The 24,347-nt window shown below is 25.4% G+C and overlaps 1 protein-coding gene across 6 annotated transcripts in view; it reads right to left on the bottom strand.

Moving 5' to 3' along the window:
* Positions 1-1,180: 1,180 nt before the first annotated feature.
* The window catches only part of LOC129968502 (A-kinase anchor protein 13-like), a 248,961-nt gene continuing 225,794 nt past the window's right edge, over positions 1,181-24,347 (bottom strand). For 4 of the 6 annotated variants that reach the window (XM_056082447.1, XM_056082443.1, XM_056082448.1 and 1 more), the window contains 28 exons: positions 24,157-24,217; positions 21,282-21,353; positions 20,209-20,270; positions 19,324-19,373; positions 19,185-19,238; positions 18,672-18,715; positions 18,256-18,347; positions 18,061-18,112; positions 17,568-17,620; positions 17,256-17,429; positions 17,016-17,141; positions 16,112-16,229; positions 15,910-15,959; positions 14,368-14,487; positions 14,175-14,256; positions 13,371-13,456; positions 12,996-13,182; positions 12,449-12,526; positions 11,717-11,790; positions 11,115-11,150; positions 10,946-11,021; positions 10,360-10,533; positions 9,543-9,661; positions 7,959-8,021; positions 6,679-6,861; positions 6,403-6,437; positions 6,072-6,291; positions 1,181-4,892 (listed from right to left, as the gene is read on the bottom strand). In XM_056082447.1, the coding sequence (XP_055938422.1) occupies positions 4,059-4,892; positions 6,072-6,291; positions 6,403-6,437; positions 6,679-6,861; positions 7,959-8,021; positions 9,543-9,661; positions 10,360-10,533; positions 10,946-11,021; positions 11,115-11,150; positions 11,717-11,790; positions 12,449-12,526; positions 12,996-13,182; positions 13,371-13,456; positions 14,175-14,256; positions 14,368-14,487; positions 15,910-15,959; positions 16,112-16,229; positions 17,016-17,141; positions 17,256-17,429; positions 17,568-17,620; positions 18,061-18,112; positions 18,256-18,347; positions 18,672-18,715; positions 19,185-19,238; positions 19,324-19,373; positions 20,209-20,270; positions 21,282-21,353; positions 24,157-24,217 (3,375 nt within the window). In that variant the 3' untranslated portion in view covers positions 1,181-4,058. Of the gene's footprint in view, positions 4,893-6,071; positions 6,292-6,402; positions 6,438-6,678; positions 6,862-7,958; positions 8,022-9,542; positions 9,662-10,359; positions 10,534-10,945; positions 11,022-11,114; positions 11,151-11,716; positions 11,791-12,448; positions 12,527-12,995; positions 13,183-13,370; positions 13,457-14,174; positions 14,257-14,367; positions 14,488-15,909; positions 15,960-16,111; positions 16,230-17,015; positions 17,142-17,255; positions 17,430-17,567; positions 17,621-18,060; positions 18,113-18,255; positions 18,348-18,671; positions 18,716-19,184; positions 19,239-19,323; positions 19,374-20,208; positions 20,274-21,281; positions 21,354-24,156; positions 24,218-24,347 lie in introns of all 6 variants that reach the window. The other 2 variants (XM_056082446.1, XM_056082445.1) reach the window with 2 other exon arrangements.

The raw sequence follows: 24,347 nt of genomic DNA on the forward strand, positions 1-24,347 counted from the left end.
CATATTCTTACCAGCCAACTAAAATTTCATCCTGAGAAGAAAATTATTTCTTTTTAATATCTAGATTTCTAAGAAAGAATATTCTAATTTTCACATAATTTGCATATTTAATATTCTACAAGAATAGTAAATATTCAATTCTGTATTAAACATTTCTATCTAATTCTCCTTCTAAAAACCTTTTTTTCGGTTCTTATATTTTGTATCAAATATTAGGATGTCAACCCCCCACCCCATAAAAACATGATTTTTTTGTTTAAAAAAAACTTCTTAAATAAATTGGAATGAATTATTTTTATTTTCTACTTCTTAATCTTTAATATATATCAAAATTCATGATGACAAAAAGAATCTAAAAATGAATATTGCTCACACAAAATTTGGTGCTAATTCTATGAAATAATTTTTTAGTTAAATTAAACTGATAATTAACAGCTTCAAATAATTTTAATATTCTATAGTCATTGGGAGCCAATAACAACACAAAATTTCAGAACTTCAGTATATGAAGAAGTGAGTGAAAACTCAAGCACAAAATTCAATCCTTCTAAACATAAAGCATGTAATGAGCAACTGTTTAAAAATTCATATAAAATAAGGGATATTTACATTCTAAAATGATGTTTGTTGATTGGCATATTATTTTTATATTATACTATGACATGCATGAGAAAAAATAAGTTCAAAACTATATAGGTCAGGTGATTAGACTTAGAGCTCCAAATTTGCATGTAGTTATTTCTTAGGTAGCAGACGTTCATTAATAAAGGTTTTTGTTAAAAAAATTTTAATATTTTCCCTCAATAATTTTCACACCATTTCAAAGTCAAAATATAAGCTTTTTAGTGATACTAGTTTTATTTTCATGCATTTATTTTTATATAACTACAATAAAATTCAAAAAAATATTTTATGAATATTTCACAATTATACTTTATGAAAACTTTCATATATACTATTAGTAAGATGAGCTATTGCTTCTGCATTCATGCACGCTGCAAGGATTTGAACTACTTTTTGTTTGTGTGTATGTTGTTGTTGCTAAAATCCGAATTTTAAAAATAAATTAAAAACATACGAATAGAGCCAAAAAACATTATTATGTTACAATGTTTTGGACAAGAATTGATAGGTTGAAACGTAAATACATAATATTTATCATAAAAAAATAGTCACAAAATCACAGACTGTAAATCAATTTATTTGAAACAAAATAGAAATACAACAAGATTTATGAAGTAACATTTCCTTTGCATCGGACAGAAAAAACAACTATTATTTATTAAACCCATCACCAGTTTTAGCATTTCTAGTTTGGACAATTTTATTACCTTTCAGTACAATAAATACTACACTGCATTACCAAGATTTCACTTTGAAGCATAAATAATACAGCACTCAAATATGAATACAAATGGAGATGTCAGATACACATGCATATACGAAAAGAAGCTAGAAGTGTTTCAGAAAATTCAATACATGTTGCTCAATTTACAAGCCATTACTAAATTCAGTTACATCACTATTTTTCTGCATTAATCTCAGATTAAAGAGTTACTTAGATGCAAATATAACTGGGTTTTTTTATTTTAAAACTTTAAATTTAATCAAAATTTCCAAAGTATATTCTAAGAATAACAAAACAATGATGACCAACTTCTTTTCATATATGTAAGCATATGTGTGAAATGGCACTATAGTCGTACTGAAAAAAATTTGAAACACCTTAATTGTAAATCAAATGTCTATTATATACGAAAAATGCAATATACATTTTTGGCAAAATCAACTAAATGGTTAAAGAATTTAAAGCCAAAATTAATCAACTTTCTAATTAAAATATATAATAAGCTTATTTTAAGGAGAAAAAAATTTTTTTTTATATAAGACAATGAGGAATGATTTGAAAATAATCAATAAAAACCAACAATAATTAATTATTAAAAGATTAAAAAAACGAAAAATTAAATTACGACTTTTTTATTAAGTAATATTAAATATCATAAAATATTTTTTTAAAGTTTGTGACTGATCTACTTTTTTCATTTTATTAGGAAAATAGTTAAATGACCTTAAAACTACTCAGTAAAATAATAATTTTATCTGTTTGAAAAAATTTTCAAGCAGCATAGAGCATAAAAAAAAGTTTTTATGATTTAAAAAAAAATTTTAATGAAAAAAATAAACAAATTTTGAATACATCTTTTCTTAAAATAAGCAAAAAGTTTTTAAAAGGTTAAGTATAATAAGGAAAAAATTCTATTGCACTTTTTTTTATTGTTTTCATTAATTTTTTTAAAGCAAATTGTAATACAGTCTATTCATATCAATTATCAACTAATAAAAAAGTATTTATGGTCATGTCAATTAGAATTCTTGTCTACATCTAAATTTTGTAAATAAATCATACCTTAAATGCAACAGTACAATAATGTAACAATAAAGAAAAATCCAAGCAAAATCAAATTGAAATTAATAAATTTAAAATAAAAATATAAAATACAACTTTGAAGTGGGGACCTTAGGCACATATATTGAAAACTTTCCAAAAATTACAAATGCACATTTGGTGGAACTATCAAACAACTCTACACATAAGGAGGAAGCGATCAACTGATTGCAACATCTTGTTTTCTAACAAATGAATATTTGTTAGAAAAATTTAAGAAATTTCAAGTGTTGCACTAAATTACATGTGTGTACTCTATAGGTCCTCAAATCACAGACTTATGTCCTTGATTTTTCTAATTCTAAAATGCATTTTATTTACTAGGATTGATTTGTTAAAAAAAAAAAAAAAATTCAAAAGTTCTTAAGACTTCAAAATTAAAGACCTGATACCATTTCAAGCCATGAATACACACTTACATAGCATTTTTATAAGATTTTACAAAGTAGTCATACTTAAAGATTAAAACCCATTGCAAGAAAATTGATTAAAAAAATGAAGATTAAGGCAAATTTGAATTTTTTATTCTTAAGAGATGCAATTTATCAAATAAGTCTGTTAAATTAAAAAAAAATATTTATATTCAGATATGCTTCTAATACAGATGCATATTTTAATTTGAAATAAAATTACTTAAAAAGATCCTATTAAAAACCCACTTTGCAGTATAATTCAATAAAAAAATTTATCACACTAAATTAAAATCGTAAGACTAATTTATGTATAAAGTATTATGATTTACTAACTAATGCATATTTCTGTTACTGAATTTAACCAATATTAAGTACAAACAAAGCAGATAGCAGAAACCTATATGATTAAGAAATTTTAAACTATATCTCTTTTCAGCTAAAACAATTAAAAGTTTTATTTGATATGTTTAATAAGTCAACTGGAATAATTATCTACAGCAGTTTTTGCTCTAACTATTGTTTTGTAGGTAACTATATTTTTCTTTTCATGGATACGTTTTTAAAAAAGCTACACAACTACAGAATTCCATACGATAACTTACTCAAATGGCTATTGTGCAAGAAAATATGTGCTGAGCCACATTAAAAAAATGTTTTGCATGATAATAATCCCTACTTTAAATTATGAAATATACACAATTATGTAAAAAAAAAAACATAAAAAGTTAGTGCTATCTGTACAAAAATTAAGTGTTCTGTTTCACAAACAATATCACACTGTTTATAGTTATGAATATTGTACATAATTGGTCCCTAGAAAAGAAAAATTATGTAGGGTCTATAAACTGACATTCTACAGCTCAAACAAGTTAAGGTGCAATGTATTATATAAATATATATACAAAAATTAACTCATACTGAACACATACAAATATATACACACAATTGGCTACTCCCAACACATTAAGACTGGTTTTGGTTGGGAAAATATCTAATTTGCACTCAAAGATGTAAGAAATTTACTCCTTCCTGCAGTTTCTTGCACTGGTGCATGCTTCCAACAACACATAAATCCGTGAAGATACATACAGCCAGAGGACTGAAGTGTACGATGACCAGCATCAGTTTTAAACACTTTGCTTCCTCATACAAAGGGCTTTCAAATTGAATTTCACAAAATAAGCCACATTTTCTCTTCAACAAAAGATTTCCTTGTTGCTATCATCTTTTTTGTTCTTTGTCTTTTCACTAGCAAGTTTTAAATGATGCAAGATGCTGTTCTCAGCCTTGTATTTGGGTGAAATTGTAGTGTTAGTTGGTGACGTGGACTGAACCAGTGCTGGGCTGCTTCCACCTCGCACATGCACAGGGGTCGTTAAAGTAGACGATGGGCTACTTGCTGCACTATGAGACCTCTTAGGTGCAGCATTCTTCCCTTCTGCTGCATTCAAAGTCTGAGCTCCTGGCTGCAGTGATCCCAGGGCAAGTTTCATTGGTAAAACCTGTTGTGGTCCAGCCTGACTCACAGCAATGGTGGCACCATTTGCTGAGTGAGTGTTAGCAAGTTTCAAAGGTAACTGCTGCTTCACCGGTTGAACGGCAACTGATTGCCGCTTTTGCATGTTAGTGGCACTATTGGATAGATGCAGAGGAACAACTTTGCCAGTCCCTGCACCACCACCTATATTAAGAGCAGGTCTGTTCTTGGAATCTATTCGGTGAGAAGGTGCAGCAGAACTGGACCCAGATGATACATAAGGAATATGTTCCTCAGATCGATCTTGGCCCAAATCATAAGAAACTGTGCGTCTATGAGAAAAGTCATTTGCTGAGGGATGAATACTTTCAGAGATTGCAGTTCCACTGTGCTGTTCATCTTTAGCATCAGAGTCTCGCGTATTGCAACTGTTAAGATTGACAACATTATGTGAAGGACTTAAAATGATGCCCTGCTTTTGAAGCGCATCAAGTTTCCTGTATAAAAGCTCCCTTTGATGTGTGACATCCATCTGTTCAGTTTTTAACTGCTCCTATAAGAGAATTTAGAAATATGAATTAATGAGATCACACAGACAATCACAAATATTTTCGATTTTTAACTAAAGAGACTGAATAAAATTAGAAGTGTATCAACTCTTTTTTTAATAAAAAATAATTTATTAAAACAAATTAAATAACTACTCATATGATATACTAAATTATATATTTAGGTAATGGATAAGCAACGATTCTAAAATATATAGAAGAAAATAAATTTAAAATATATTATTCATATGCATCATTAACTTAACAAAATACAAATATATAATAATATTATTATATATTTGCTTTCATATGTGTATAATCAATCACAAATATTTTCTGATATTATTTTTTTCCTTCTCTGATTACATATGTTCCATATTAATTCCCAAAAATCCCTAAGAGAGAAGAATATTAGGTGATGAGCATGAACTGAATAACAAATCCATAAGCTTGCTTATTTTAACCATGCATTTTTTTACATCATGCCAAAAACTGGCTTTAAAAAACAAACAAACAGAAATAATGAAGGCAGAAATGATTCCATACAACATATATTTTGCTGCATTGTTCAACTATACAATAAGGGGTACTTTGAATTGTATTATTTTAGGTCCTTCAGTGGTGACTTTGAGGAAATAAGTTTAAAGTGGAGAATTTTTTTTAAAGGTAATCATTGATCATATTCAAAGCTCCAAACAGCCATCCATTTTAATATCAGGAGAGTAAAGAACTTTTATTTACAATTTTAAGTGTCTCAAGAATATTTTAATAAATGATTTACTATGATTAATAGAAACCGGGAGGAAGGGGGAGGGACGAGAACATTAACAATTTCAACAATACATTTATTCATTTAAACAACATTAAATATAAATCTTTAAATTATTTGAAGTATTTTCTCACTGGTAGTCTATCTTTAATGATTTAGAAATTAGCTATTGGGGGTCATGATTAGAGTGTACACCCTGAATAGTATTCTTACTGTGACAAAAAAATTGTAGATTAATTTTTAATGCTTAGAGATTTCCCAAACTATTATTAGAACTTAAGATTTAAAAGGCTTTGCTCGGAGATTCCTATTTTTTAAAATTCTCTTTACAGTTTTCTTTTTAAATACTACAAAAAAAAAAAAAAACATTCCATGAAATAGCAATTTTCTTTAACAAATTGATGTATTATCTGACCTGTAATTTTTCTAACTCTTCCCTCTGAGCTTTTAATGAGGATTCAGCTTGAGCCTTTTCCTGCTGCCATGCAGATCGGTCATGATTGAGCTGCTTTTGCAAATTACGCAGTTCCTCCAGTTGATGCTCTGGTCTGTACATAGACTTTTTATCTCGAACTTCTTTTTCTTTGGTCAACTTTGTTAATTTATAATCTGTTTCTGCTAACTGTACTTTTGTGCTATAGAAAAGAAGTCAAAGCAGAATTATCAGTCAAATGCTGTCAAAATTTGTAGAGTATTAAAAGATTAAAAAAAAGCAAGAAATTAAATCCAACTAAATAAACTCTTACCTCTCATAAGATGAAGACAAATGTGTTACAGCACACTGAAAAAAATATTAAAAAAATGAGAATAATGTAAAAATGTAAAGGGAAAAAAAAGGGGAAGGGGGTCATTATCCTATCTAATACAATTAAATATTGAAGTAAACTTATTGAAATTAAAATAACATATTTTCATCACTTAAGTGGGAGAGGGGGGGGGGGATTTTAAAATCCAATTAATAAATTTTTTTTGTATCAATTCATATAATGTGAAATTAAACAAATTATTAATAATAAACTCACAACAACAGTGTTCAAGTGATGAGCAAGCTCCACAATCTGCATTAGCTGCTCTTTTCCTTGAGTCATTAATAGAGGTGTTGTTGTTAAGCTCACTATTTCAGAATTAACTTCTTTGAAAGGAGGAAAGCTAGCATGCTGAATGAAACTTGGTGACAAAAGCTGCTTTTTACTATGCTGTTTATCCTAAATAAAAATGAAATTGCATTAAAAATTCTGAATATCATACAAGTTAGAGAAATGTTTCATAAAGATGAGTAAATAAAAAATATCTAAACATAAGCAATTTCTAACATTTTTCAAATGTCTTTTTATGAAGAATAAAATAGTAACTGTGGTATTTAAATTTTTCTTTAACTTCTTCTACACTAGAGAATGGGCCTCAAAGCAGTTAAACAAGCATAAAAATATTGAGATTGTGAAAAACTCTTCATCTCTAACTTATTATTTATCAGTAAAAATAGTTAAGCAGATTACTATGACTTAAAAATTATTAAAATTTAATAAATCATTTTTAATGGATTTCTTTTTCAGTTATAATTTAATTAATGCTTTTTTCTTTATATATTTTTCTTATAAAATTAAGAAATCTTTTGTTATGGGGCATTTGGATGAAAAGAATAAAGAGTGTTCTCTCCTCTTTGCAAATATTTAAAAAATAATCTTTATGATTCTACTTGACAACCTGTGGAGTTATTATTCTTGCTTTTTTCCACATCAATATAATTATCCATCATATTTGGGGGTGATTGAATAGAAAAAAGTAAATTAATCAATGAGATTGTAACAGATGCAAGAAATCAAGGAAAAATGCTCAAAGAAAAATCAAACTATACCATCTGTACTATATGTAAGAATAAGAGTAAAATTAAATACTTTTTATTTTACTGAACAAAATTTGTTTGCCCAGAGGGTATATTTCTTTCACATTTTTTTTTTTTTTTTTTTTTTTTTGTGTGTATTTGGGAGGGGGCATGTTTGTAGTTTATGAATGAAGAAATTCCAGAAACATCAAGTTCTTAACTAGTAAGATCAAAAACAAAAACTTAGTAAATTTTAAATGAGTGTCTCAAATTTATCTTAAAGAGTACACATATACATATATGCTTATCTGAATTTATTTCAGCCATTGTTTCTGCAGATACTGCTAGTTCTATTGATTTCAGTGTCTTATTCTAATATATATAAATTTGAATATTTTTAAATGCCTATTTTTATGTCACTCATAGTTTAACAGTGAAAGATGTAAAAATAACTCTTTTAAGTAAATAAAACTTGCTTACTGGACTACCGCAAATAGAAGGTACTTTTCCAATCACTGAAAGAGATGTTTGAAGTCCAAAATTCTGAAAAAGATAAAACAAATTTTAATGAATATAAAAGAGTTAATATAAATAAGTAGATAATCCAAAGTAACATCACAATATTGTATAATGCTTGGGAAATATTGAATATTTTAAATATCAAACAATAGTGAATGTCTTATAACCGATAAGGAATAAGATTCAAAAAATACTGAAATTCTTAAAAGTATTGATAGAACAAAATTAGGGCACAAAATATTAATAATTCATTTAATTTGAGGTTTTATCTAAGAAAATTAATAGAAATTTTTTTCATTAAAAGTCGAATATTGTATAAAGTTGCACAAGCTTGTGAAAGCAATATTGTAAATTCTATGTTGATTGTGATGATACTACTGTAAATTATGTATTTAACATATATATAACATTTTATAATTCATTTTTATGTGTTTTACCTGAAGTGATCATATAACTTGGATGTATTTATTTTGATTCTTTGTATTCAAGTTAAATTAAAAGCATCAAAGTTTTAATAAAATGTTCTATTTCACCTTTTACTTATTTAAAATAAAATAAATCAATGTTAGAAAACGAAATAAAAGTAAACAATAAAAATACAAATAGAAGTACATTAAAAAAACTGCATACTGATATTAAAAATTTTGCTTTTGATGTCCAACTTGTACTAATTCAAACATGCCGAAAATATTTTGTTTAAACACACAATCAAGAACTTTGATCAGCAACCCTTGTGTTCAAGAGAACTTTATTTTACTTTATTAGTACTGCATTTTTTATTTTTTAAAGCCAAAAAATGATAAAATTTTGAAAAAATATTTTTTTGCTATCCCATAAAATAAAAGGCGATTACTTTTGAATCAACCTTCCATAATTTATTCTAACAACAAATCTTAATTGCAAGTAAAAAGCTTCCTCTTTCATTAACTCTAAATTATAAAAAGTTATGAAATTAAAGGATAATAGATTAAACGTGGAAGTTCATGAACTACTAAGCCACAATTACTATAATTAACAATCGTATTTCAAGGTCTCACTGGTTCAATGGATAATATGCAATTAGCAAAATTAGGATCCCCAGTTCAAATTTCAAAGCAAATGGAAATATAAATATAACAAATTTAGATTAAAAATAATCAAGAGATTAAGTTAAAAATTTAATAATTTTTTTCAATCTCTAACACATAATTAGAATTAATTTTGGGAATATTTATAATATTGTGAACTTATCTGATGAATGCCAAAACTTTAAATAGTGCAATAATGGGAACTAAGTAATATAATATCAACACCTATATTATATTGATCAATATAGAAAAAATCCTGTATTTTAAACTGTTTCAGTATTATAAAACAATATTGTTTTTCCATGTTTTACAATATTATAAAATAAAATGTGCTACTTGGGATAATGATCTGCACTTGTGAAATACTTCATTTCTGGCATAAATAACCAAAATTATTTATCCACAAATGCATTCTCCAATCTTATTATATACATTTAAAGGTGACAAAAAAAAGAATGAAAATAACAAATTAATATACCTGCAAAGCAGTTTCTAATGATTCGCCTAAATTGATGTCTTCCATTTTTGATTTAGAAGGCAGAATAGATAACTCTGTATGCTCTTTTAAGTGAAGAAGCTTCCTCTTAAATGCTGGAACTAAAAAACAATAATAAATTAATGTTGGAATACAAAATCAAATAATAAAATCTTTATTACTATAATAAAAAAGATAGTAATAAAGATAGATTACTATCTTTTAGATAGTAATAAGATAAAGATAGTAATAAAGGGTGATCTGGGAAATAATATAATAATTGTAAATACTAAACGAATTAATTTGGCAAGTTTATTGCTAAACAGGATAACTTATTTCAATACAATTTTATTTTCAATATTAAAAAAATTAATTTGTAATAAAAAAAAAATCAAATTAAACAATAAGATATTAAATAAGTATGAGCAAGATATTTTTTAATTAATTAATGAAATAATTTTTAATTAATATTTCAACATGATTATATCCATTTACCAGTAAGCAAATTTCTTAAACTATTTGCTGATGAGTTTGTAAAATTAGTTTTCCAATTAAATAGTGATGGAAATGTTCATAATACTGCAGTTGATTGAAGGACAAATATTTTAAATATAATATGCATTATGTTCCATTCATTTGATTCTAGACATATTTATAAAATTAAAATAATAACTATATATGAATAAGATTTGAGTGATTTTAATTAAAAAAGACATCAATCATAAGTATGACAAATTTTTCATTATAAAAATGAAAACAATTCAATTAATCAGAAATGAATTATTCTAAAAGTAAATATAAAATTGAAAAATAAACATACCTTTAACAACAGGAACAACTTGTTCTTTAGTAGGATTATCGAATCCACCAAATGTTTCCGCTCTTTTTGGCAACAATGGAGATACATATGTGTCACTCTGGCGCTCACCTGCACTGCTTACACTGCGGCTCAGATTAGTACCAGATGTGTACAAATTACTAGCCAATCTTGATGCTATAGAGATAAATATAAATTTCAGATATTATTTAGGTTCATTTTACCACTACATGATATATAAGCAACTAAAATAATTAGCATTATCACAAATTATTATAAAAATCATTTGTAAAGTTATTGTTTCCTTGACCGTCAAAATTGTAGGAAGGCACTAAAAATAATTCATAAAAACGTAATTAATATCAAAACATCTTCTAAATTAGTAATTTCCAATGTAACCATTTATTAACAAGAATATTTCAAGATGATGTTAATTATATAAAAATCATCATAAAATGAAACATTTTAAAATAGTTTAACCAAATGCCATCAGTATAAATAATTATAATTAATTTATTAGATTTTCAAAGAGAACAATTTCAAAAGCATAAAAATTAAGAAACTATTTTAGAACAAATTTGAAACATACCACTATTAATAGCAGAAGAAATAAGCTCTTTCGACTCTTTTCCTGGTGGATTCTCAACCAAATGAGAATATTTTACCTAAAAAAACAAAATTTTAAATATAGTCTTGTGAATATAATTTATTATTAAGAAACAATTAATACCTTTTGAATTAATTAAAAAGAAGCTTACATTTTCATATTGCTCTGCTTCTATGCCAACCATTTCCTAAAATAAATAAAAGAAAAAAAAAAATTAAATTATTCAACATTAATATTGTATTACTGCTGTAAACAACTTCTTTCGAAAAATATATATGCTTAGAAAAGCTACTTTTTGCATGCACACATGTATAAAAGCAACTAAGTTATATTTTAATGTATATAATTAAAAAAAAAAGGTAATTAAATACACTCACTTTTTACATTACATTCTCATTTTTATATAAGATATCTTAATTTGAATCTTAAAGCAATGCTTAACAATAAATAAGTGAACAGCACGAAATACATGGTGCAATAAAGATTGATTTTTTTAAAGTAATTTTTAACCTCAAAAAGCAGAAATCAAGGCTTAAATATATCAGATATGATATCACCATTAAAAAATAAAAATTGAATCTTATTTAAATATTACATTCAAATGAGACAAAAATACAATTTTGATTTCATTAAAAAAAAAAAATTATATTTATTTTAATACGAAAAAAAAAAATTCTTTATCTCTTAAAGAGTTAAAGTTCTTTATCTCTTAAACCATTATAAATGATATATACTAAAAAATATATAACTTACCAGCAGATCAACTAAAATGCGCATTCTATCTTCACATATATGAGCAATACTCTGATCTTTCTCATGTAAAAGACCTATAATGAAAATAATTTATTCAGTTTTTCTCAAAAGAATTATGGAAGAAAATTGAAATAAATTTCAAATACATTCATGTTACAAATATTCAATATTGCTCCAATATTAATGAAATTCTATAGAACGAAGATAAAGATTAACAACTTCTAGTTATGTATTTGAGAGTATGTCTCAGAGCTGTAGCTGTACAAAATAAAAACTTTATATGCTACATTTTCCACAAACACTTTTGTTATTCAATATTATATAAAATTCTTAATTTCTTCAAATCAAAAATTTATTTCTAATTGATTAAATCTCCATGACCATTTAGCACATTGCTGAGAAATAGATGATAAATTCAATACAATGTCTCAAAAAGACAATTTGTTAATGTTTTGTTTTCAATGGAAAGAAAAATTTCACTATTAAAACAGTTCGCTTCTTTTACTTTAGGAAATTATTTTCCATAATTCATTAATATAATATAAACTTAGAAATCATAAGTTCAATATTATTGATTACTTTAATAAATATTATTGTTTTTCTGCAGCAAATAAAATAAGAATGCTATAGCTTCCATTCTTAGGCAAACCATAAAATAATATCAAAATATGTTTTTAATATATCAATGGTAGAGTATAGGTTTGGTACAGCGCAGTGGATTCATAATCTTACTTGTTAGCTGTTTCACACGAGCTGCCTTTGCAGCTTCTAATTTTCTTTCTTCTTCAGTTTCACTTGGCACACCTTCATCTACAAAATAAAACAAATGCTGTAATAAAAGTTTTATCTTCATTGTTTATAAGACTGATCAATGACAGCTACAAAAAGGCACAAGTGGTTTTAGAGAATGCAAATTTAAAGTTTCTCAAGAGCAAATTGCATGCTCAGAAACTATTATAGAATGGATGGAGTAAAAGAGAACCGGTCAACATGATAACAATTAGTTTTCTATAAAGAAATAAAGTTTATAATATATAAGAAAAAATTTCAAAGATAATAAGACCGACAGCAGATAAAGACTACTGCTATTCAAAATTACTTGGACAAAATTTTTAGCTACATTTTATTAATTATAAAAATTATTTTTATAACACAGCAACTTTCCAAGATGCAACATATTCACTGCTCCATTCGAACTTTATATTAAAATTAATCTTTGCCAAATTTATATACAAATTGTGTAACTATATATAAATAAGAAGAAGACTATAAAATTTACCTTCATCTGGGCACAAGTCAATAGCTTCTCTGATAGCTTCCATCCAAGCTTTTTGGTCTTTTGGAGTTTTGCAGAAAAGTTCTATCATTTCTGGCTCATTTGGATTGGAAGATATCAAGTAAATGCCACAACTATCTTGACCAGCCTTTTTACGTGCAAGAAGTTTTTGGAGAGAAACTATTCCAGGCTACAATAATCATAAACAGAATTTTATAGCCAGATAATAAGATTAAGGCAAAATTATAAAATGTGAAACAAAAAAATTAATCCTTCCAACTTTTTTAACTTGAAAAAAAAAATTACATTAGAAAATTCAATTATTTAGAAATATTCTTGTCCTATATTTTCATTGAATTCATAATAATAATTACTTACTTTGTTTTCTAATGAAGCGAAGAAAAGTTTCTGATTATTCTCATGCAGAAAAAAGATGAAATCTGAAAGCAATACAGCAGTAACATCTGAAAAAGAAAAATACATGAATAACTTTACAGCATAGCTTCTCTATTTGAAAACTCCACAAAAAGAACTGGAGATTTATTTCTGTAGTTCCCCAAAATACCATTAAAATGGAAAGAAAAAAAAAGCAAAAGACAGAGTCATTTAAAACATAATAAGGCTAAGGAAAATACATGTAAAAATAACTCATTTTTCAATGTTCAGCACTACATAAGAGACACCAATAGAAGATAACATAAGCAAGCTAATTTACTTATCGAATATATCTATTTTCCTCCATCTGAACGATTATTTTTAACACAAAGATATCATTATAATATTTGAAGCTTTCTTGCTCAATATGGTGTATAATATAATAAATAGGTAGTTTAAGGTTTAATAGTAATATGCATTTTTGATCTACACATGCAAGAATGAACATAATTTTATGATTTTAAAAGATAAACTAAAGTACTTATCACCCATAAGACTGAAATTCATAAATCATTTAATGAGGGATTTATTTCTAACAACAAATACCAAATAATTTAATTTTTTTTTCAAAGAAATTATCAACATCCTATAGCTTCAAAATTAAATTATTCATTTAGAGAAATGCAATATGGATAGATCAATTAATATATAATAGATTTGCTATATTTAATAAACATAAAGCACATAACTGCTGACGAATCAAAATGTAAGCATACTATATTAAAAGAAAAAATATTTTAAATTTACCAATAGTTTTTCCCCTAGGACTTCTCCATGTCATTGGACCTTCTTTTCTTAACTTGCGGTTACAAGCTAGTAAGTCTGATTTCTGAAAGAAATTAATGTGGATTATGCTTCGTACTATACTAAAATACAAATTAAATATTGTATATGTAATTTTATATATTCAAAAATAAGAAAATAGTAAGTAGATACATACTTTAAACTTTTTTCCTCGGTAAAATATTGTAGTCTTTGCATCCATTCTGTTGAATATTTCAAGCAATCGAATTTCCTTTTCCTTGTCTGCAACTTGTACATCTACACTTGATATGATGTTCTGAAAGGGGAAAAATATGAAAACTTTGTATGATCTATAGTAGCACATATTTAAAATAATGATTGAATTAGTAATTTGATGCTTTTGCATAGCGAATTTTCGAAATTCCAAAATTTTTCATACCATTAAACATCTTTTAAATACATTTTTAAATATGATTTTTTTTTTAATGGAAAAAATACATAAAAGTATTTTTAGTAATTCAAGTTTCGGAGTAGGTCATTCAAGAAAGACCACTATATTTGTTCCTGGACATTGGAAGAAATAAAATAGCAGAGAGTGGAAGAGTTCATCAGTTTTTCACATTAAAATATGAAAAATATAGGGTTATATTAAAAAAAAAAATATTTTTATATTTGAACAAAATTTTTGGAGTTTCATAACATTAATCTACAGGCTATATAGAAGGAAGTACCTAGTAAAAAGTTCAGATCGATAGTCACATTATTTTTCAATAAATTTAATTTACAAAAAGCAGGATTGTTAAAAAAGTTCATTAGACTTTCCTATCTACAAAATTTTGGACTAAACTGGAAAAAAATCCTATCATGATTACGGATTTTACAATGGTCGACTTTCAGAAATAAATAATGACAATTTAATTCGAAATCAATATTATTGTATGAAATATTAGTCTAAGGGAATTTACTGATAGCAAAGACTGCCTGATTCTGCACATAAATACTACAATAGTCAAAAACCAGTTGCCACAGAATAAGTGCCTCCCCCCCAAAAAAAATAATTTTTCATCATATTTTTCTTCTTTTGTTTCTTTTTGAAAATTTGAAAATATAATACTGTTTGAAATCACAGAACAACATTTTTAGAATATTATTTTTGTTTGGTAACTGAATTCTAAACAATTGGAAAATATTTATGGGCCCTTTTTGCCAATTATACTCAATTTTTCCAATAAAATTTAAATTACAGAAAATATGCTGGTATTGATTTCCAATTGCATACCTTTCTAAAAATTTTTTTCCAGATTTAAATGAACAATGTCAACATTCAAAAACTCATTCCATAAGCTTTTTTAACATTTATAAATTTCATATTTAAAATTTTCATTACGTATTAAAATAAATTTTCAATAAAATTTATTTTAATACGTAAAAACCAATGTTTTAAATCTGTACCCACTCTCTACTCACACATTTATTCAGTCTCATATCTAGAAGGAACATAAAGTAATTGATTTTGGATGGCCATTTCAACCAACCAAAAGCATTAAAATTACTGTTATTTATTTTTTTCCACATTTTGATATTCTTCATGACATTTAGATAGGAGTAAGATGTACCTCAATAAAAATAGCTTTTATTGTAGAGAAATATAACATTTTATAAAAATCAAGACTTAATGATAAACAGCTTTATATATATATTCATAAAATTCACACATGAAACAAATATCTGAACTTACTTTTAGATGCCGCATTATTGTTTCTAAAGTTTCTTGCTCCTCCTTGTTTTCTAAGAAGTAGAAATACATACAAATAAAATGGTTCAAAAATTATAAAGTTATTTTTTGAAAATAGTAAATCATTCAAAAAAAAAAAAAAAAAAAAAAAAAAAAAAAAAAAAAGAAGAAGAAAAAAGAGTAAGTTGAAAGAAGAAAAACTAACCTTTAGCAGCCTTCATTAATGATTCAATAATTAAGATGTATTTTGTTATTCTCTGAGTGACTAGAAGTAAACATTCTGGAACCCCTCTGGTTTTACATAATCTCTTGTTTTTACATTTCTAGAAGGAGAAAAAAAATAGAGCATTAATTGAAACTAATATTTAAATGTTTATCAGTTTATGATTGGACAAAAATAAAAATAGCAGTTTCAAGAAGTGCATATATATGTGTCATAATTTGAGCATGGATATGATTGAATGTATTATAGTCATCTTAAAAAAACATTAAAATTATGTTATAATAAACTTAATAATATATTAAACTTAATTTTTAGAACAATAAAAAAAAGAACGATAAAAAAAGTGAATCTATAGATTAATAATTTTAAATGGCATTTTATGTGGTTCTAGTCCTAGCTCATTAAGTAGCACGAAATTGTACATACACTCAGCAAATTATTTTATTATAGGAAGAAAGTATCAATTTAGTAGCTGGAGTTTTTAAAATAATTTTTAAAAAATGAAATTTTATAGTTTTGATGAGTAACAGATAATAAAAAACTGATTAGGTATTTTTGAAAAAGTTTGCTGAGCTTACTGAGATCGTCAATCAAACAGAGACATTAAAAATTAAGGCAAATATATTTCAAAAACAGTGGATAAAAGGATTTATAACTCTCACACACATATATAAAAAACAATATTATATATAAATTAATTACAAAACAATTGCTTAAATTTTATCAATCCTCAAATTATATTAAATATTTAAAATAAATGTTGGTGTTTTGATTTAATTGTATTAATCTGAATCATTGAAAATAATTAAGGAAAATAATAAGTATAAAAAATAAAAGTGTCTTTTTTACATGCACATATGGATCTATCACAGGAAAAAAAGAATACCTTAATAAAATTTTGGAATTTTCTGTCAGATTTAAGCATTTCTTTATACATGTTGAGAGATTCAATGTGTTGACTACAAAATTGTCCATATGCTACCTTCATCTGTTCAGCTTTTTGGTCATGGAACTGTAAAATTAAATACAGATATGTACATTTTAATATGTTGTAATAGGAATTTAAGTGCAATGTCATTAAAGGAGAAAGATTGGAAAAATCGAAATTCATAAAATGAGAACATACTTGCTCAGCCAAAATGTCTGAAATAACTTCTATCACAGGACCTTCTTTTTGCCTTTCTCTAAGTCTGTGTAAAAATGCTTTATGCAGTTCAACTAAATCTCCAAGACATGGAAATAATCTATCTACAGTTTCCCGAGGTGCATTCAATTCTTTCATCATTCCTTGAGCATAAACCTAAAAAAGCACATAATTAAAGGATATAGGCAAAGAAAATTACATTTGTTATTTGACAAATGCGAAAAAGACAGAATGTCATTTCTTTATATAAATCACTTCTGAAAATGAACATGTAAGTACTGAATATTTACAAACCTTTTGCATTATCTCCAAAGTGAGGCAATGATGTTTTTCAGTTATAATTAATTCTGCAAATAAAAAAAATAATGATTTATACAGTAATATGAAAAAAGTATTCTTACAAATAACTTTCTTTTATAAATGGAATTCATCTTAAGTTATTCAATAGTATACATATAAAAATATATTGCATAAAAAATAATTTTGCATTGTGAATCTTAATTTATATTATCTAAAATAATTTATATTATGTTAAAATTGAATACAATATCCAATAATGAACTCTTTCAATAAAAAGTAAGGAATGGAGAGGATACCACCAACAACAACACTGCACATAATTTTATGAGGCTAATGATGAACATAGGCAAATTAACATTTCAGTAGAAATAAAAAGATTTCATTCATTTCCAGTATGATTTCGGAATTCGAAATCCATTTACATACTTTCAAGATTATACATAAAATTTCAGACAATCAAATACATAATAAAAAAAGATTTTTGTACCATAAATAGCTTCTTGTCTTTTTATTTCTCTGTCTTTCAACTTCTTGATAACCTACAAATTAAAAAAGAAACGTGTAATTAGTTTTACATTACTGGATTTATTTGTAATTACATCAAAATAAGGAAATGCTAAATAAATTTCAGGCACATTTTACATAATAATTAATTTTAAGAAAGAATACATTTGGTATTAACCTTTTTGTCAACAGTGGCATTCCATGTTTCAGGTTCTTCTTCAGTTAATTTGAGAATCTGATTATCTTCTAAATCACTAATCTCAGCAGCACCTAAAAAATTTTCACAACACATTATTAAAAAAGAGAGTTCTATCTTTTAAGATAATTATCATTATATAACTACATTTAATTTAACATTTAATCGAAACCAAAATTTTAACAACAAAACATAGTTAATTTTAAGGGTAAAATACATAGCATTAAGTTTGAGATGGAAAAAATATTGCATTTATTTTTTTAAAATTACAGAGTATTTTAAAATTTTTTAAAAAGTTAAAACTGTCACAAACTAGATATACAAAGATATTTGCAAATTGCTAATATAATAATAATAATATATATATATAATTGTTACATAAACTTTGTCACACATACCTTCATCTAATGATTCCATAGAAGCAGAATTAATTTCCATCATACTAAAAGAGAGACAGTTTAAAAGAAATTAATTCAATTTTAAAAATGCAAACTGAAATTACAATTTTTAACCATTTTATAAAAAGTTCATGATATAGAACTAACATTTTTTTAAATTTAAATTTAATAAAGCATCATGCGATATGAAAAAGAAAATCTTGTAATTAAATTTCTGGTTGCAATCACATTTATTTTTAAACATGAGGCAAATAAAAATTTCTCAAACATTTTGTTTCATAGAAAATTTTTTTATAACAATTCAATGCATATTAATCCATATTTTATAAGGAAGTTTTTTCAAGGATTTCAAAAAAAGTTTTTTACAAGATTTGATGACTTTTTAAATAGGTAATAGGATCAACATATATAAGATAAATTTTCATTGTAATTTTTTTATATGTGAATATTATAAGTGTTATCAAATGATGATTGGGAGATTTAAGGCAGTTAAAAGAAATAATCATAACGTACTTTGAATGCAATTCATAGCCACCATCTCCATCCTTCTCTTCGCTAAACATTTTACTGGAAAAAAAAATCAAAATCAAATCCCCATTGCAATAAAAGATACAAAGCAGTGATTTACTTAACAAATATCATTGAAACTTACTTAATATTTACAAAACTAGACCTAGAAGCAGCTTCTCCAAGAGGTGGGATCTGAAATAAAAGCAATAAGTATCTATATTAGCATTTATCTATATTATGTCCCTTTCTTTTAAAAAATTAGTTTAAGTTTAATAAGAATGTGATTTATATTTACATTTCATTATCTTTTTACCAGTTAATTAATACTAATTATAAAATGGAAATTATTACATTTAATATATACTAACACAAACTAATTACAATAAGAACAATAATACAGTGATTAAGTTCATTTTATTTGTATTGATGTTCTACTGAGAAACTATATGAAGGCAGTTTTGAACTACTGTTAAGAGAAAAAGATGACATTTGTTTAGATCCATTCTCCCCAACACACAAGAGATAAGCCTGCATACATAAGGAATCTTTATAAACCAGCCTTAACTGCAAGACTCTAGTAACCCAGTAAAGGTAAATTACAGAATACATTTCTTCATTAATGGGGGAAATAAAGACAAAGATGAATTAAAATTATGAATAAGTAATTTAATGTTATAAAATACAAGTACGTTAAACAAATAAAAGTATTATAACTAAACAAACAGAAAAAGAAAAGCCCCAAATTTACATACATACATTTCAAGAAATTTTTTTATAATGTTAAATTTAACTGTGGGAAATATAAAATTATATACACTGAGCTGTATGAATCCACATATTTTTATTCTTTTAATTTATTTTAGAGAATAATTTTCTTTTAATTTGGTCAAAAAGTCACAAGGTAAAATAACTGAATTTTTACAGTAAATTTAAATTAGTTTAGAAAAACATACTAATTTTAGTTCAGATATTAACAAAAGCAAAGAACTATGCATAAAAAAAACAAAGGTATTTATAAGAAACTTACATTGGAATGCGATACAGTAAAGTTGAATTTGCTATTTGGCAGTGAACCTTTGTTTTGGTTTGCTGCTTTAAAATAAAAATAAACTAAATTAGAAAATATAATTTGAAAACAGAGAATAATGTTAAACAAGCCAGATACACCAAATAGAAAGAGTGCATTCATTAACTTAATCACTAAGCCATAAGGGTGACAGTTTCCAAGACAGACCATAACAATAGTTGAAAGGGGAAGTTCATACAAAACAGAACGTAATACATTCTCCATGCAAAAAGTAATTCAATTGAAAAGACATCCATGCACTCATGCAAAATATAACAAAAAATGATGATGCAGATGAAACTATGAAATGATAGTAAGGCTTGAGATTGTGAGATTATGATATGAAGTATTATTCTCAATTAGAGGCTGTATTTCATATTTATTTTTATATACTATATTTACTACTGGTTAAAACACTGTATAAAGTGGAAAAGTAATTTAAGAAATACAATTTTAAAAGTGTATAACTGAATATTTTGGAATTAAAATAGGGAGTGTAAATTATTTTTATTCAAATATGATGAATACTACAGTGGTAGATTTATTAAAAACTGCATATAATTGAGAAAAAATAAGATTCATTATAAAGAGAGGAAGGAATAAACACCCATAAATCTTTTGAAATGATATAATTTAAGTAGAAGATAAAAAAAATGCATCACGGGTCTAAAATTAAGTGATTCAAAACATATCTGTCATACTCTCCATGACAGAGAATTTATATATGATGATGCATTAAGATTAAGAAAAAGATAGCAAATTAGTCTTACCAAGAAAATTTAATTTTATAAATTCTCTCTCTATATATTTTTTACATTATTATTTTGAAAGGTTCTCAAAAATTTGTTTTTTAAAAAATTCTGAAAAAATTATCAATGAAATTTTCTTATGAATCTGTTGTTTTTAATTTAAAATTCCATAATAAATGATATTTCAATTTTAAAATTACAGTATAAACCAACAGCCTCTAATTGTTAAGAATAATACCCGCCCTGAAGGGCCCAATACCAACCCTTACAAATGATGACACACACCTAGATGAACCATGCTTTGTGATAATGGCCTCACCAAATGAAGGTAACGATTGGGATAATGGGGTAAACGGCCTGAAAACACACAGGAACATGAAAGCAAGGATTCGTAAACACACAATATCACATAAAAAAAGACCACAAGAGCATGCTAAATTACAAATAGAGACAAACACAAATAAATTTAGACAAGTTAAAAGGATTAATTAACCTGTTAACACTCAATGTAACCCCATAGCTGTACAAATTTTTCTGCTATCTAATATGATAACATTTAAGATGCCCACAGATAAAAATTAGTTTTGCTTTGAGCTATAACATCTATGCACGACTTTATTTTAGATAATAAATATAAAATAGTATAATTCAATGGATGAACAGTACTTAGGTATTACAGTCAGAGGGTTATAAAACAGAACTCAATTAAATTATTTTCAAATATCTCAAGTATCAAGGTTAGCCTATCTATAAAGAAATATTTGAATCCTGATAGTTTGAGATAATTACTGTCCTATATAAAGGATACTGGCCATTAAAGAAATTTCAGAAGAAAAGACTTTTCCTGCAAGTACTCACCTGCAAGTACATGCACACATTCAAAATTCTATTTTATTACTTTCAATACTTTTAATATTTATTTAAATATTGAAAGTAAAATTCAAGGTACAGGTGCAAACAAGATATATACCGAGTAAGATAAATAAATTTTTTTTTCAGATGTCAGGCAACATGGAAACAATTTTAGAATTAATTTCAATTTATTTTTCCATGGAAGGGCACGACTTACACACGGAGATAACTGGCAGTGAAATAGAAAGGAAGGCTGTGGATGTTAGGGATTTTCATTCTTTTGATTGCACCATGAGAACTATAATAGACATCAACTTTTAAGAGGGTACGTTAGAAATAATTAAATTTAAAAAAGTGGGCATTGGGTTAGAAAATAAAAGCAAATTTTAAGATAAAGTAATATGGTCTAATTTAAGATTAAAAAAAAAAAAAAGGGAAATTAATTAGATTAAAAGATATTATTAAATATTATATATATATATATACACAAAAAAAAAACAATTTATGAAAGTTTAATTTACATGTAATTTTGCATATTTAATAAAATAATTTGGTTAAATATATTTAAGTGAATTTTGTACATTAATATAAAAAGTGTTTTCCATCAATACAGGAATTTGCACTTACTTAGTCTAATCTTTTGCCAATTATATGATATTTAAAATCTAAACTTATGATATCATTTTTGAAATTTAATATTAGTGGTCTTTTGACACTTTTTCCTGTATTGTTTCAGTTTGGAGGCATAAAGTGACAATGCAATGTATTACTCAATGTCTTTTTTATTTTTTTTCATTGTTTATTCTATTGTAAAGACAGTGTATGCATCTACAAATGTCATGGCTAATGATATGCATATGAAAACTAGTTTCTGGCAGTACGAAGTCAAAATACTTAAGACAAAGAATTTTAGAAAATTTCTAAAAGTATGAAATTTTGCAAAATTATTACATTTGTTTTGGAGTTTATATTTCGATAGATCACCAACATATTTAAAGAAACATTTTGACATTTTTTTTTCATCCATTTATTTGAGTTTAAATTCAGATTTAGAATTTTCAATATATTCTTGCTGATTTAGAGGGACTAAATAATTTTCTCTCTTCCATTTTGAATTTAGTTGAAGCTTTATTCATAATGTTATAGGAATTAGTTAAATTTGCATTTATTTTTATCATTCTAAACAATAATATCTACATTTTTCAACAGGAAAAATAAATTTTACATAGCCTCCAACTTTTCAGGTGAAAAACAATGATTCTTAAGAAAATTTAAATGGAAAATATATATTTTAAAGCTTCTGCAATTTTGAAAATTTTTCACAGAAACAAATTGAAATGATTAAGAAGAGAAAACCAACTAAGTCAATTTATATTTATAAAACAGTAGCACTTTCAAACATAGTGGTATATAACACATGGGTCAATGAGTATTAACAGGTTACTATAATTAGTAAAATAATGAATGATAATATTATGATGAAGTTAGCAGGTAGTTAGGTTTTACATATTTCATTACAGACAAAATTATTTTTTAGAAGATTTTAGGAGACATTTAGATGGATTATATATTGAGAATGAAGGTTAATTATTACAAATGTTATATAAATGAAATAAATGTAAAACATTATTTGGATACATGATAAATATTATAATAAATAATACATTTGGAGAAAATTAGGAATAAACACAAATCATAAAGAAGAAATATGGAAGCATATATCCCAAAGTACCATAATGAAAAAAAATCTGTAATAAATTATGGATATTTATTATGCAATCGACTAGAAATCAAAAAATTATATTAAAAAACACCTACATTATGTTTAAAATTTTAATAGGCTTAGTAATTTTTTTTTTCATTTTAGTTCACTAAATAAAAAACTATTCAGTAAAAAAAAAAAAATTTTCAAACACATTTTTAATTAACCATATCCTATAATAGAGCAGCTCTAAGAAGGATTTTTATATTGTATACATGGATTAATGGTAATGCCTTTAAAATTATTTAAATTATTGCAAAGATATTTTTTTAAAAAATCAAACATTTTTTGGGAAAAAAAAATTTAAGATACTTTTTTATAAAATTGTAAATGTATTCCAATTGTTAATGTTAGCATTTTAAATAAATTTTTTTATTCAGATACCAATAAAAAATGTCAAACCCTGAATTTTCAAGAAAAATATTTAATTTTAAATAATGATTTTAGTACTTAATTAAAATAATTGTTCCACGTTAAACTTGTTTTAATTTTTATTATGTTATTCGTTTTCGGGGAAGAGGATGTTTATGTTAAACATAAACTTACTTGTATTTCCATTTACTGATGAAGCACTTGTCAAGGAAACATAATTAGACTTGCTCTGAGCCTGAAATGTTAAAATATTTAATAAATAATTTGCATTCACATGGAAAGGAAATTTAAGAGAGGAAAGATAGAAAAAAATTACATAAATAATTTAATATTCATATAATTAGCTATTTTTTAACTTCATGTTA

This window comes from Argiope bruennichi, chromosome 5 (genome assembly GCF_947563725.1).
Source record: "Argiope bruennichi chromosome 5, qqArgBrue1.1, whole genome shotgun sequence".
Classification (NCBI taxonomy): domain Eukaryota; kingdom Metazoa; phylum Arthropoda; class Arachnida; order Araneae; family Araneidae; genus Argiope; species Argiope bruennichi.